This window comes from Passer domesticus, chromosome 1 (genome assembly GCF_036417665.1).
Source record: "Passer domesticus isolate bPasDom1 chromosome 1, bPasDom1.hap1, whole genome shotgun sequence".
In the NCBI taxonomy this organism is placed as follows: Eukaryota; Metazoa; Chordata; class Aves; order Passeriformes; family Passeridae; genus Passer; species Passer domesticus.
The window spans coordinates 115,248,040-115,261,802 of NC_087474.1; the positions used below are offsets into that span (position 1 = coordinate 115,248,040).

At 39.4% G+C, this 13,763-nt stretch overlaps 1 protein-coding gene across 14 annotated transcripts in view; it reads right to left on the reverse strand.

The window, feature by feature from the left end:
* The window catches only part of ZNF521 (zinc finger protein 521), a 230,057-nt gene that overhangs the window by 15,872 nt on the left and 200,422 nt on the right, over window positions 1-13,763 (reverse strand). For all 14 annotated transcript variants that reach the window (XM_064435496.1, XM_064435550.1, XM_064435549.1 and 11 more), the window contains 2 exons: window positions 13,474-13,605; window positions 10,686-10,801 (listed from right to left, as the gene is read on the reverse strand). In XM_064435496.1, the coding sequence (XP_064291566.1) occupies window positions 10,686-10,801; window positions 13,474-13,605 (248 nt within the window). The remainder of the gene's footprint in view (window positions 1-10,685; window positions 10,802-13,473; window positions 13,606-13,763) is intronic.

The following is a 13,763-nucleotide window of genomic DNA, read 5'->3' on the forward strand; positions in this document are numbered from 1 at the left end:
TGAGATTACATCCAGTGAAACACTGCAAATTAATATTGCCGTGACAGTCAAGTACATGGTCTTTTAACCATATTCTGAGTTTAATGTTGTGGTAAAGTGCCAGGTTGATAAAGCATCATCTAAATCTCTGTGAGCTGAGTGCAATTCTTTCAGAGCTAGGCAGTCTCACCAGTCTTCTGACAGTGCCTTACAGCAATAATAATAATAAAAAATCTTCATACACTACCTGTTTAGTTAAGACTGTACTAGCTTACAGCACTTGGTCACATGAATTTCAAGTCTCAGGTAGCAAAGAAGCAACTTGCAGCCTGCAAGAGGGCTTTTCAGCTAAAAGAGTAGATAAATTTCAAGATAATAAAATTCAGCTGATGGGTAAATAACATATTCAATTTACAGTGCTGTTGGTTCAGATCTTCACATGGAGAGACAGAGATCCACTGTACCAAGAAACAGTTAAATATGCTTAGATTGGGAAGAAATACGCATTTGCCATCAACAGCTCTTACCCTGAGCTGTGACAATTTCTCTGTACTGTTCAAAGCTGTTAGCTGTTTGAAGTGAAAAATCTACCTTTCTGTCTATTTGCTCCCCAGAATTTCCTAACAAGAGCTTAAAACAAATGGTAACATATCCTTTACCTGCCTCCTCACCCTTAAATGACAATTCAGCATTAATACACATCATAAAGCCACCTTTACCAGGCACTAGTAGTGTGACAGTTTTAACACCAAGAGATTTCACAGTAAAGGGGGAGAGAGAAAGCATGCCAGTGAATGCACAGATGGTGGGAGGGGACACAGGGTGCTCTCAGCAGGTTACAGTAGAGATGCATTAACTCCACAGAGGGATAAGGGCTTCCCACCAGTACAGTCATGAATTATAACTGAGCATGGGAGTGAGTTCTTAGTGCCTGTCTCACAGCAAATATACTGTTCCATTTTCCTGCACAATCACCTTTCACCTTTACAAATGCAAAGCCAAGCAAAATGCACCACTAATATTTAACAATATCACAGGTTCTTTATCTTACACAGCACACATCTACACAGACGAAGTGTGGGGGGAGGCAGAGTATTCACTGACACAGCGTATCCCCGAGCAAACTTACACACCCATGATCCGTGACTGTGCCTAGCGATTCTCCCGCAAAACGAGACTATAACAACATAGAAAAACAACTAAAGCTGCACGTAGAAATGTGTGTAACTCAGCAGTATTGGTTCATGAGAACTGAATCATCTCTTTCTCTCTTCCTTTGTTAACAGGGTGGAGGACAGTCAATTTCAGCTTTGAACAGAAAAGAAGCTCAACTTAAAAACAAAAAAATCACAAGCGCCTGCAAAATTCTAGTCTTTTCACATCAAAATGTTTACACCTTGGATTGATCAAAGCATGGCAAAACCGACTCAAATAACAGGTAGAAATGCTAAACCTGTTCCTTCTGGTTGGGGGACATACACATTTTTTGCAACATACACTTCCAGTTGTGTAGCCACTTTGCATCAGAATCTTTTTCACTTATGTTTAGAATGGAGTGGCCCAACGATGCTGTTACCCTGCCCCAAACACAAAAAAAAAATAAAAGGCAAAAACAAAGTAAAGAGGAAAAAAAAAAAAAAGCAAAAGGCAGAAAAAAAAAAGCACTACTTTTGAGCCAAGTTTGCTGTTTACTGGAGTGTCTCTTTATGAATCACTGACCACACCTTGTTTTCCCAAACTATCTGCACCTCCTCCCTAGGGGAATTCATCCCCTCCCAACTTTCCTCCTACTCAATGAACCTATCAATGGAGAAAACTTATTATTTTTGGCAGCTGAAAATTTGACCAGTTTTAAAGGATTCATTTACCATGCCTTTCACTTTTGTTTAAATTCTCAGTGTTCCTGTTCTAAATGACAGCATGGCAAGCATTGCTTTTAAGCAGTATTCATCTTGCCTACCACATCTCAGCCTTTCACAGGCGGCTGCTCTCTCTCCAACAATGGAGCCTTACTCCTTTATAGCTTGAGGGCAAAGACTCTCACTAGCTGTAGACTTGCTGCAAATATCACAATAAAGGACATAAATGTGAATTTCTTGTAAAATACAGGTTGGCTCTGGAGGTACCTTGCTTTAGAAAACTCTGTCAAGAGCAAACAATATATCTTTCTCCAAAATGCACAGCAGCCACGCTGTTGAAAGAGCTTTCGAAGTGATCTAACATGTCAATGGAATCAGGAGGCTGGTGAATTTTACGCTTTTCTCCACTTTAGGTCTCTGACCAATATTTTAACTTCTTTCACACTTAATGTACTCAGTGCTGGTTTGGCAGCATGTCTTGTAGAACTTAAAAAAAAAAAAAAAACAAACCCTGAAGCTTGAAGAGGTGCTCTGCGGTGGAAGAAGGTAGAGTTTGAACTACAGATCTTAAGAGGTAGCAGTTTTGCTTCTACCAAGCCCCTGTGCCTGTGCTTTGGTTCACCAAAAACATGGAGGAATAAGGATGCTGGGAGCAACAAGAACCAAGCCAGCGCTGTGGAGGGGAGTGGGGGCAGACCTCGAGCTGCAAACGTCCAGTGATAACCGTGTGCCACCACTCGTTGGGAAATGACAGGACCAGTGGAGAGTGGAGCCAGGAATAAGGAGCTGATTCCTTAATGGAGGAAAAGGATGGAGGAATAAGGATGCTGGGAGCAACAAGAACCAAGCCAGCGCTGTGGAGGGGAGTGGGGGCAGACCTCGAGCTGCAAACGTCCAGTGATAACCGTGTGCCACCACTCGTTGGGAAATGACAGGACCAGTGGAGAGTGGAGCCAGGAATAAGGAGCTTATTCATGGAGATGGAGTGAGGGGGGCCAGCAGCAGGGTAGGGGGAAGGGAAATCAGATTTGCAGAACTGGCCATGAAGCTCCTCAATACACCATAGCTGGATGCTTCATAAAGTCACACTGATGGCAGTCCCGGAGATGGCCATCTGTTGTCAGCTCTGGGCCAGATGAAAGATAATATAATGGCAGCTACTGGTAGCTAACAGCAGGGCAGTTGTAGGAAGGAATGTGTCCTAGAATGAAGAAGTGGTGCTTCCTGTTTAGCACAGAAAATCAGTCATCGATATCAACTACATTAGCAAGAAATTAATGGATGGACAATTAACAGAACTGAACTGATCTACCAGGGAAATTGTTCACATGCAAACAGAGTGCTTATTTCTTCTTCTTACTCCAGGTGTATGTGCCAACTGATCTGACTAATGGCAAGGTGTAGGCTGAAACATTCAGGGCACAGATGATAAAACCTCATTTTCTGCAAAGGGCAGAATTCCATTTCTAATGATTATCTGTGGGTCAGGGAATACATTTACTGCTTTCCCTGCCCTCAGTCTATGACAGGACTCTCTGATGTTCGCTGAGGTTTCTGTAAGGACCGAGGGTAGAAACTGGCCTTTATGTAATAACTGGACTTCCCCTTATTATTACCATGATTTATTTTTACTAGTGCCTTATCATTATTACCAGTATCACTCAGAAGAAAAAATGTTTGCTTTCCCAACCACTATTATTTCTATCTTCTTTCTTTCTTTGTCCCATAATCTCCTTTCTGCTTCTCTTCTACTCCTCTGCTTTTTGTTCGCTTCTTCTTCTGCCTTTCTGTACCTTTTTCTTTCTCCAGCAACTTTTCATTTGCTTCTTTAACCTGAAATCTTGCACACCTCACTGTTCTATTTGCTAAAAAACCCTCAGAAATTATGATTTTATTGTTGACATTGTAATATCACTGATACATTTCAGAGACAATATTTACTGCTCTCAGATTGGAAGCCACGAATTTCATTTAACATTTTTGCATGTCATAAGGATTTGCAGTCATCAGGATTACTGTACTATACTACCTGATTCTGCAGAATCTATTTAATATAGACCATATGAGTCAATTTGGAGAACAGATGCATGGCTTATTTTTTTAATAGGTACTTATATTTTACAGAAAGAATCCTGCCATACAAGCATATAAACAGGAAGAGGTAGGCAAAACAGGGACATAGATTCAAGCACACATGCTTTTGGGTATGACTCTGTCCCCTAGAAAGAGAAGGAATATAAATTTTTTGGTTATTTTTGAACAGGTATTTTATAAGTGTCACCCAAGACAGTATATTTAGTTTTCAGTTCTTTACCATTTTATTGTTGCTTAAGTCTGAATTTCTTTTCAAGATAAAAATGTGTATTTAAATGTAATATCCATCACTTAAGTGCTGTACTTTGCTAATTAATTATGTATTTTCATAATTTTCAATAATATTACTCAAGCATCTGAAAAAACAAACCCATAATTGTGATTCAATTGCTCCAGAAATTTAAGGAACGTTCTCACAGGGAATGTCTAAGGGATGTTGTGAATACATTGTTTCCTCCTTATTTACAGGAAAGACTATAGAAAATGTCACAGGCTGACCGTGGTATGCAGAGTTACTCATATATGAACTAAGTGGAGACAAATAAGACACATTAATATTAAGCTCATCTTTGACAATCACTATTTAGTGAAATCAAAATGGTCCCTGAAAAATTCTGGCTCTTTGGGCTTGGTGGGCTTTGCAATGTGCTATAAATATTCATGAACTAATGAAGTACCCACAGGGAATGTTTACATTTGAATAGGCCAATCAAAGGCGGGTGAACTCACAAGCTCCAAACCTGGAAATTTCTTATTTAGAGAAGAATTACCGCATGAAAACCTAATGTGGCCATAACACCCCTCAGTCCCCAGGAGGGAAGGGGCACTGGAAGGGAATTCAAAGAATTTCTTTTTGTATTTAAACTTTGTTTGACATTGAAGAAAAAGACTTGCAGGGGAAACACTTAGAAGGTATGTCCTTAAAGAGCTAATGCATGAGTGCCTCCACTGTGCTTCTCTTGATTGCCTTTTTGAGAAAATTTGCAAAGAAAATAATTCTTCCTTCTAGGGGGAAAAAGTCTCAAATCTCAGGAACACAAGTCTGAATTTTTTAAATCTTGAAAGACATGGAAAGATAATGCACATACTGGTGCACACGTATCTATCTGAAACAGAATGCACAGTAAGGGCTCAGAAGAAAAAGCAAACTTGCAATGCATGCAGCTCAGCCTAGTCCCCTAAAACACAAACATTAATTACAAACCTAGTATCTCTGGAACACATATTATTATCATCACCCTCACTCACAACACGGAGAGCATGCATGGTTATGTGGAGCAAGTTTGTACCTCACCTTGCAAATGAATCCAGCTCTTCTGACTCCTGGGCATTTGCTCTGAGAAAAGCAACCTGACTGCCTGCTAAGGACTAGGGCCAACATTAATGAATGTGATGCCTGTATTTAGGCATCAAAAGTGTTTTGTTGAAACTTTAAACGAGGCTGTGGCTGCTCAGCACCTATGCTTTTATCAAGGTTCCTAACTTCAGGCATTTTTGACCTGATTTCCTGATGTACTCAGCACCAGCATCTTGCCCTGGCCTTATCTGCAGCTGGAGGTGCTCAGCACCCTCTCAGAAATAGGCCACTGAGTTTGAAAATGCTGGCCTAAAGCTTTGACTGTTAATTGGATTCCAGGTAGGCTTCTTTTTAAGAAGAGCTGACAAAGTTATTCCCTGCTGGCTCCTGGCCTTTGGGGCCTAGAAAGCCAGCATCTATGTTCCACTCCTCACCCTAAGAGCTTGGGGACCTAGAAATGCCAAAACTAATCTCCAATTTCTCTTAAAAAATGTTTTGAGCCCTTTTCTTTGTGAAGAAAACATCCTGCAGGTTTAAAAGTTTTGTGCCTGTTTTTGTGTAAAGAGCATAAATTATTCACGGTCTCCCCTGCTGTTGGGACCTACATGGTACACAGACTCTACTACTGTGGGGGCCCTGGCAAAACAATCCTAGATGGAGGTAGCTGTGCCACTACTGCTATGGCTGATGCTATTCCTACACCAACCTCTTTCCCAGCTGGCCTCAGAAGGCCTCTGCCACAAGGAGACAACCCCAGCCCAGGTTAATTAGCAGTTTTCTCTAGCTGACCCCCAAATGAGAGAACATAGTGTTTGAATCCCAGCTCTGCCACTGTCTCCACTAAAGGTCTCAGTCAAGCCTTTAGTTCTTGAAATAGCCTAGAGCTTGCTTAGTTCTGCTCCAGCTCAGGTCAAGGGTATTTTAAAGGCTGTTTTAAAATGTTGAGTTTTTGGGAGCATTTTTCAATGTTGAGATCTTTGGAAAGTTTAACCCTTAAAGTAGTGAGGAAGAAACTAGAAGTTTAGTTTCAACAGTGCTAACCTTGGAACAAGAAAATGGTAAAATTGGAAATCCAGAGAAGGACTCACATTAAGCTACATAAAACTTCCACAGATTCTTCTATACTGCCTCTGTCCTGCTTTGTTTCAGCGGCTTGTACTGGGAGCTAAGAATGTTCTCCCGCTGTTTGAAGAGACAGGAGTAACATCTGCTATGAGTGCTTCATTCCTTCTTTCATCCTTTCCCTGGGGAAAGAGCTGTGTATTTTGTTTTGGTAGAGCTCTGTTGCTGTGGGTTGGGATTTTGGGGAAGGTTTAGAAATCTACATACAGGTATATGTTTGTATGAGAGAAGGAACCTTTGGCACATGTAGGTGCATCCTACTCTTAAAAGCCTAAGTTGAGGACATCTGACATAATACTTAACTGCTGTGGAAGTCTGTTCCATGCTCTCACTGGCCAGTATGTGAGGAAGTTCTAGCTTCTGAGGAAAAATCTCCAGCTCTTTGGTATAAATGCTCACAAAGCAGAACTTTGTCAACTACCACATTATTTCCAAATTTCTCAGGTCATGTCTGAGATGTGCTTGACCCAGTCCACCAAGAAAATTAAGGACTGAGTCTTAGAACACAACTGGACAAACATGAAGGAAGGCAGTATAAACAGCAAGAGAGCTGATTGAATATGCTCCTGGTCTCCTTTGCTACTGAGGGCCAGTGCTGCAGCTCTCTGTATTAGCTGGAACGTCCTACAGGCTGATGGCTCCATGCCCAGGTATTCTGTGCTGATGGAGTCCAGATGGGAAGCAGCAAGGGCGTGAATCACTGAGGCCAGGTCCCTTTTGAACAGGATGAGAAGCAACTGCTGATCCAATTATTTCTTGCCCTAGTTTTCATGTTTCTAAAGTGGGGACACTTAACTACCCCAGGGGCAACTGATTATTAGTCACAAGAAGTTAAGGAAATGTCCTAATTCACCAAAAAGAGATATCACTTTTGTACTGAGCAAAATGGTGCTGAGATAATGTAATCTTGGCTATCATCATATTGAAAACTAACTATCATCACTGATAAAACACTGAAAAAAATGTACAATTATTCATCAGTTCTATTGGATATCAGTACCTCTCCGATCCAGGAACATCTGCATAAAACTAAAGTGACTTCACTCATTCACTTTGGTTAACACCCCACAAGGGTACCTTATTCCTCCCCACAAACACTGCAATATGTTGTGTCCCTGGCCAGGTTGGATGGGGCTTTGAGCAACCTGGTCTTGTGGAAGCTGTCCCTGCCCATGGCAGGGGGTTGGAACATGATGATTTTTAATGTCCCTTCCAACCCAAATAATTCTGATTCTGTGGAATTACTACTAGCACTGGAAATAGGAAAGAAATGGTTACTCCTTATCAGAGACAAGAGAGGCACAAACACCAGAGCAAACATCTAAGCCTATGTCCAAAAAGGAGATCTAAGCCTAAGGCAAAAAAGGAGTAGGCACTGGAAAGATTATGTGGGCAGGAAAAAGAAGTCTTGATAGGTACAAATTCCTTTATCATAATTTAATGAAAATCCAAAAATAAACTAGTGATAAGTTTCTTTACTTCATTATCAATTAAAAATTCAGTATTATGGATAATGAATGGAGAGCACTGTTTTAGTTATATCCATCTTCTATAGAGAACTAAATGGTCCAGGTGTTCTGTTAGAAGATTTTAATCTTTTGGGAGGAAATCTAGGCACCCTATAAATGCATGTACCTTTCTGCTTCCTTATTTGTACAAGCCTATTTCAGAAAAGCCCTTATTATGTTAAGCATGTCTTATCAAAAGCTTTCTATTCTAAAGAATAAACACTTTTAGGGACATACTTTTTCAACTCCATTTCAGAAGTATAAATACACCATATAGCTTTTTAAATATGTAAGCACAAAAATTCACAACTTGAAACACTCTTAAAGCATAAACTTCTAACTGTTACAGAAGGTTTCCATTTGCTTCCTCCATATGCAGGTAGTATCCAGAAAAGTTTAAATCTGGTTCTTGCAGCTATTGAGCACAAAGGCATTTAAAAGCAGTGTACAGAGCACAAAGGAAGTGTCAAAAGGATCTTAAAACAAAGAGCAAGTTCCTGTAAAATTTCATTATTTCAACTTGAAGGTTGAGCAATACATTGAAGGTTTGATTTTCAGGACTGGTCATTTGTTCTCTGTTCTCACCGGAATGTGGTCCCGTGGGATTGTGTTGCATTCCTAGCAAGTGCCTGGAGTGAAATAATGGAAACTTCTAAAGGGAGTCCTACTTGATTTTTGTACTGAGAAAGTGAGATGAATATAGTGTGAGGAGATTCTTATGTTCCTATAGGCTACTCTTTCTGAACAGGAGCCAGAAAATGCTAAGTGAAGAATCACACTTGGCCAAACACCAAATTAAGCACCATTATAATGCATTATATTTTATATATAATAATGTATATTATTATATATTATATTTTCTGTATGCTTGAATTAATTCCCTTTAATTATCAGCTGAACCATACATGTGGATAGGAATTCTATGCTATTGCATTCTGCCCTGCTTTACTTTGTTCATGTTTCCACCCTGCCTCCCCTACAACCATGGTGTGCTGACCCGACCTTCTAATCTGACATGATCAGCATGTCCTGTGCCTGGGAGAAGAACATTAGATGCGCATTTAATTTAAAAAGTAAGGAACTGCTCTTGATAGAATAAACATACAGCTATGCTGCAAGCCCCAACACAAACCAAGAAAATGTGAAAGGATAGAGAAGTATAACCTGGAGGACAGTTGCCAAAGATTGCACTGCTTTTGGTGGTAGATAGCCTGAGCAAAGCAATGCCTCCTAGAATAGGTTTTAAGTGAGAGAGGGCTGGAGATCGATGTATTTTCAGCAAAAGCAGACCCTGAAGCTCAGTACCTACTGCTCTGCCTCAGTGCTCTGCTGCCCTTTCAGCAGCCTGGGCAGGTAACTGGAGGTAAGAACAGAAAGACAGTAATCCCAACAAATAAATGCAAATGGCATGATGGCACTAATTTTTTTTTTAAACATAATGCATTCTCCACTGAGGTAGGGCTATCCAAGTTAATTAAAATAATAATAAACATATTTAATTAAGTGTATAAGTAAATGAATATCTCTTCCTTATTGCAAGGGTAGCTAAGACAGAGGGAGGCTGTCACTAAGAATGCCAAATGGAGTCTACTAAGAGCCTTCTGCAGCATGGAACTACCAACACACTGTCATCTAGCCCATCTAGAGGGAGAGTTTCTCTCTGTAGTGACACCCCTTTGTGCCCTTCACTAGAAAACCAGGTGCTACAGTTATGTTGAAGTTTCAGTGAATGAGGCTTAGATGGAAAGAGTAAAATCTTTTTCTTAGTCTTGGGCAGGAATAAATTTTGAGTGGGAAAGCATGTTTATTTATTACAACAAAAAAATTGAAGGCAGTTGCTTGGGAGCCCATGTATTTTGAAATGAAAGTGCATTTTAGATGGGATAGACTTGTTAGGAAGTGATTGTACAAATCATAATTACACTCTGTGTGCTTTGCATCTTTGTAATTCAGTTGTCTATTCTGCTTTTCAAAATCCAGTCCTAATTCCATTATTAAAAGCAATTTTACCTTGTGTTCCTGTTTCTTTCCTGCACCTCCTTCTTTTTCTTTCTTTCTTTCTTTCTTTCTTTCTTTCTTTCTTTCTTTCTTTCTTTCTTTCTTTCTTTCTTTCTTTCTTTCTTTCTTTCTTTCTTTCTTTCTTTCTTTCTTTCTTTCTTTCTTTCTTTCTTTCTTTCTTTCTTTCTTTCTTTCTTTCTTTCTCTCTTTCTTTCTCTCTTTCTTTCTCTCTTTCTTTCTCTCTTTCTCTCTTTCTCTCTTTCTTTCTCTCTTTCTCTCTTTCTCTCTTTCTCTCTTTCTCTCTTTCTTTCTCTCTTTCTCTTTCTCCTTTTGTTTACCATTTATAAACAATTTCATTACAAATCTGACAACAGCCCAGAAAAAGACATTCATTTGACCCTGTTTTTATTCCCCACCAAATCAAAAGAGAAATTCTGTCTACTTCCCCTCTCTGCCATCACTACACTCCTACGTCAGTGCATAGCTTTTCACATTTAAAGACAAAAGAATACATTTGTTTTCAATTTCACTGGTTTACTATGGCTATCAGGCAGAAAAACAGGATGCCCATTTCTCTATCCTAGAGAATACCTTGAGCTGCAAGAACCTACAGTGCAAGAATCCTGAATTTCAGCTCTGTACAAGGTGGCTTTCTGCCAGCATCTTTTTGAAACAGCATGGGTTGAATCACCTGCAATTTCTCTTCACCTTTTCTAATTCTCATCCTGATGATAAGCAAGAATCAGAGGAGGTCATGGCAAGTACAACTTTCAACTCAGTGATCAAATACATAATGCTTTTATAACCCCCAGGTAACACGTGTGGTACCTGCAGCTCTGTTTGGAAGAAGAACTTCTGTGGACACTGTGTGCAGTCATAGATCTTGTCTTCTTGTCCATGGGCTGAGAAAATATGCTGCTGCAACTTGTTTGCTTGGACAAACACTGAAATATGAGACAAAGAACAAGCTTTTCATTATTTCATATTGTAAGTGAAGAGATTCTTAAAAACAATCTCCCAATAGCATTGAGCAATTCCAGGACATAAAATTAGGCAAGTGCATTCAGATTTCACCTTACACTGTTGCTATAATGTGTACCAATGAATGTCATTTATCTACACAGTGTGAAGCTTCTTCTAAAACTAATTAATTGAAACAGATCCCTGGTGTAAGGATAAAAACCCAAGAACTGACCAAGGGGAAAAAAAAAAAGAGACCCTGTCAGGACAACCAATGAAGATTTCATCTATAGAGTATCTGAAAATGCCATTTCCTGTTCAGAATTATTTCTTCATGCTTACTGCACTTTGATTGAACACACACAAAACTTATTTCCTGGCAACCAACAGGTTTGAAAAACACAGATGCCAAAGTCCTATTTACTCTGTGTGCCTAAAGTTAAAGCTAACAAACAGCTCTGTATTTAAATGTGTTAATGTTAAAAATTATATCCCACAGCTATACTGGGGCAATGTCTATAAATGTGAAACAGAACTGCAGGTAAATTCTCTTTGGATACTTTAAGATCAACTCTGCTTACACACTGAATGCAAGGGTTTCAATAATATAAACATGTTCAATTTTAATGACTACAAAACAAGGCCCTAAGACTGTGTAACAGTTTACCTAGGAGACATACTATTAATAATTAAATTGTATATGCCAGAGGCAGTGTTTGGGTTGGCAGCACTGACTTCTGATGGATGCCTGGTGCACTGTGACCTAAAAAAGTTTGCATCTACAATATTAATCTGTATAGGCAGGGAAAGGATTTATTAAAGATGCTGGCATTTGACTTTGACTCCACTCCTAATCATTAAAATTATTCTAATTGCAAGGCAACAAAAAACATCAGAATATTGTTCTTCTGAGTCATACATTTTAATCACATTTCTCATTACCGTGGAAAAAAAGATCAGGTTCCATTTTCCATATAAAACTTATATTGGTGATTTTTACCTCTTGTTAATATTCTAGCAAGATGTGCTGAAGTAATTTAATGGCACATTGCTAATAAAGCATCATTGTTTGTGATTAATGCTCACTGTCTATTTACCCCATCAGCAAAAAGCAAGAAGAATTTTGCACAGATTGGAATCGACTTATCTCCATACTCTTTAACACATTTCGCAAGGCTACTGGCTCAGAAATGGAAGGATTAGTTTTATCAGGGATCTTGGTCACATGGAGAACCCTCAGTGGGTACTCTTTACATATGCAAGTTTTTATGTTGCATTTACAGTACCCTAAACTTGGAAACGGAAGATTCATGACATTACACTAAAAAAAGGTCACACCATAACGTGTGAGCAAAAACAAGAAAAAAATTGGTAGTATCAGTAGTAAAACCAAAAACTTGAAGGAATGCCTAACTGAAAGAATTATTGAAGACAGACACCTTACAGACGAACTGTTTCTGGCAGTACTACCCATGCTCAGACAAGCTGTGCAGTGAAGAGGAACTATGTATTTTTTAAATTTTATAACCCAGAGAAATGTGTGAAACCTGAACACAGAGAGGTAATAATCATCACCAGCCACTGTATCTGAAAGATGAAAAATTCAAATTTAATTTTCCTTGGTAGCACTAGCTTAGGTTTCACAGGGCGTGGAGCTGCCAAACAAAAAGGAGTAAAATGAAGGTATTAAAGGGTCTATTTGCTTATCAATGAAAATCCTTCACTTCCATTAATGGAAAACAGAAACCTTGAATGGCTTCCAGAATTAGCATGCCATTGATGTGTGAATACCCAAAGAGTGTTTTGTCATGTTTGTGATTATCTTTGATTTTCATCTTTTAAAGCAAAATTGGGAATGCAAGCTACATAGTAACACTCATGTTTTAGGTTATCATTTTATGAAATGTTCTATTAGGAAGTCCTTAAAAACTCACAACAACTCAGTAGGCATCCTTTTAATGTGTTTTCATTTCCAATAACAGCATTTTTCTGTTCTTCATTATGGCCCAAACACTGCAGTGCTTAGCCCTACTGGGTCAAGTTATTTTCTCACTTGGGTTTTACTACTGAATAACAGCACTGACTTGGGGAGGATTATTCCACACTTGGACTTGTGTCAGGGGAGAGCAGAACTTGACTTGTGGCAAGACAGCATGGTTTTCTTTCTAAAGCACATTACAAGGGTGTTTCTTCTCACCACAAGCCAACAAACACACGCATGTGGGCTTTCTTACCCCATCAGAGGAGAATGCTGCTGCACAGGCTATGCCTGGGAACGGGGGCCAAATTCTGCTCTGAGTTTTATTGGTTTAGATGAAGCATCTGTAGCTTTAAAGCACAAATTTATGGACAGTTTTAACCTTGGCAGGTTTGAAACATGGAAGTGATACCGTGGAAGGTAACAGACTATCACTTCTGTAATTATAAAAAACTCAAACTTCCGATAGAAGAGCTTGAAATGCACTTCTTACAGATGGATGACTGACCTTCCAAGGAGCTCAGCTTTCTAAACGATTTCTAATCAATATTATTAATGAGCAAAATGTAATGTTCCCTCCTAAGGCTGACCTAAAGCCAGCACACAACACATTTTTTCAGGGAGTTCTGCAAGGTCAAGCAAAGGGCATGACTGGGACAAGCAGCGATGGGCTCCTACCTGTAAAGCACACTGGACATTTGAAGGTGCCCCCCATGCCTTCAAAGCTGTGCTCTATCAGGTGGCACTGAAGTTTGGCAGGAGAGTCGAATGTCTGATTGCAGAGTTTGCATTCATGGTTCAGTCCTTCATCTGCAGGAGAAATCAAAGGAAAACTGAAATTCACCACAGACCTTACAAAAAGAAAGTCCAACACAATCTGTGAACTGGAGCAACTCTTTGTTTTCTTAAGCTCAGGAAACTGGATGCCCCTCAGCACCTACAATTGCTGAAGTGTTCTCTTACCCAGA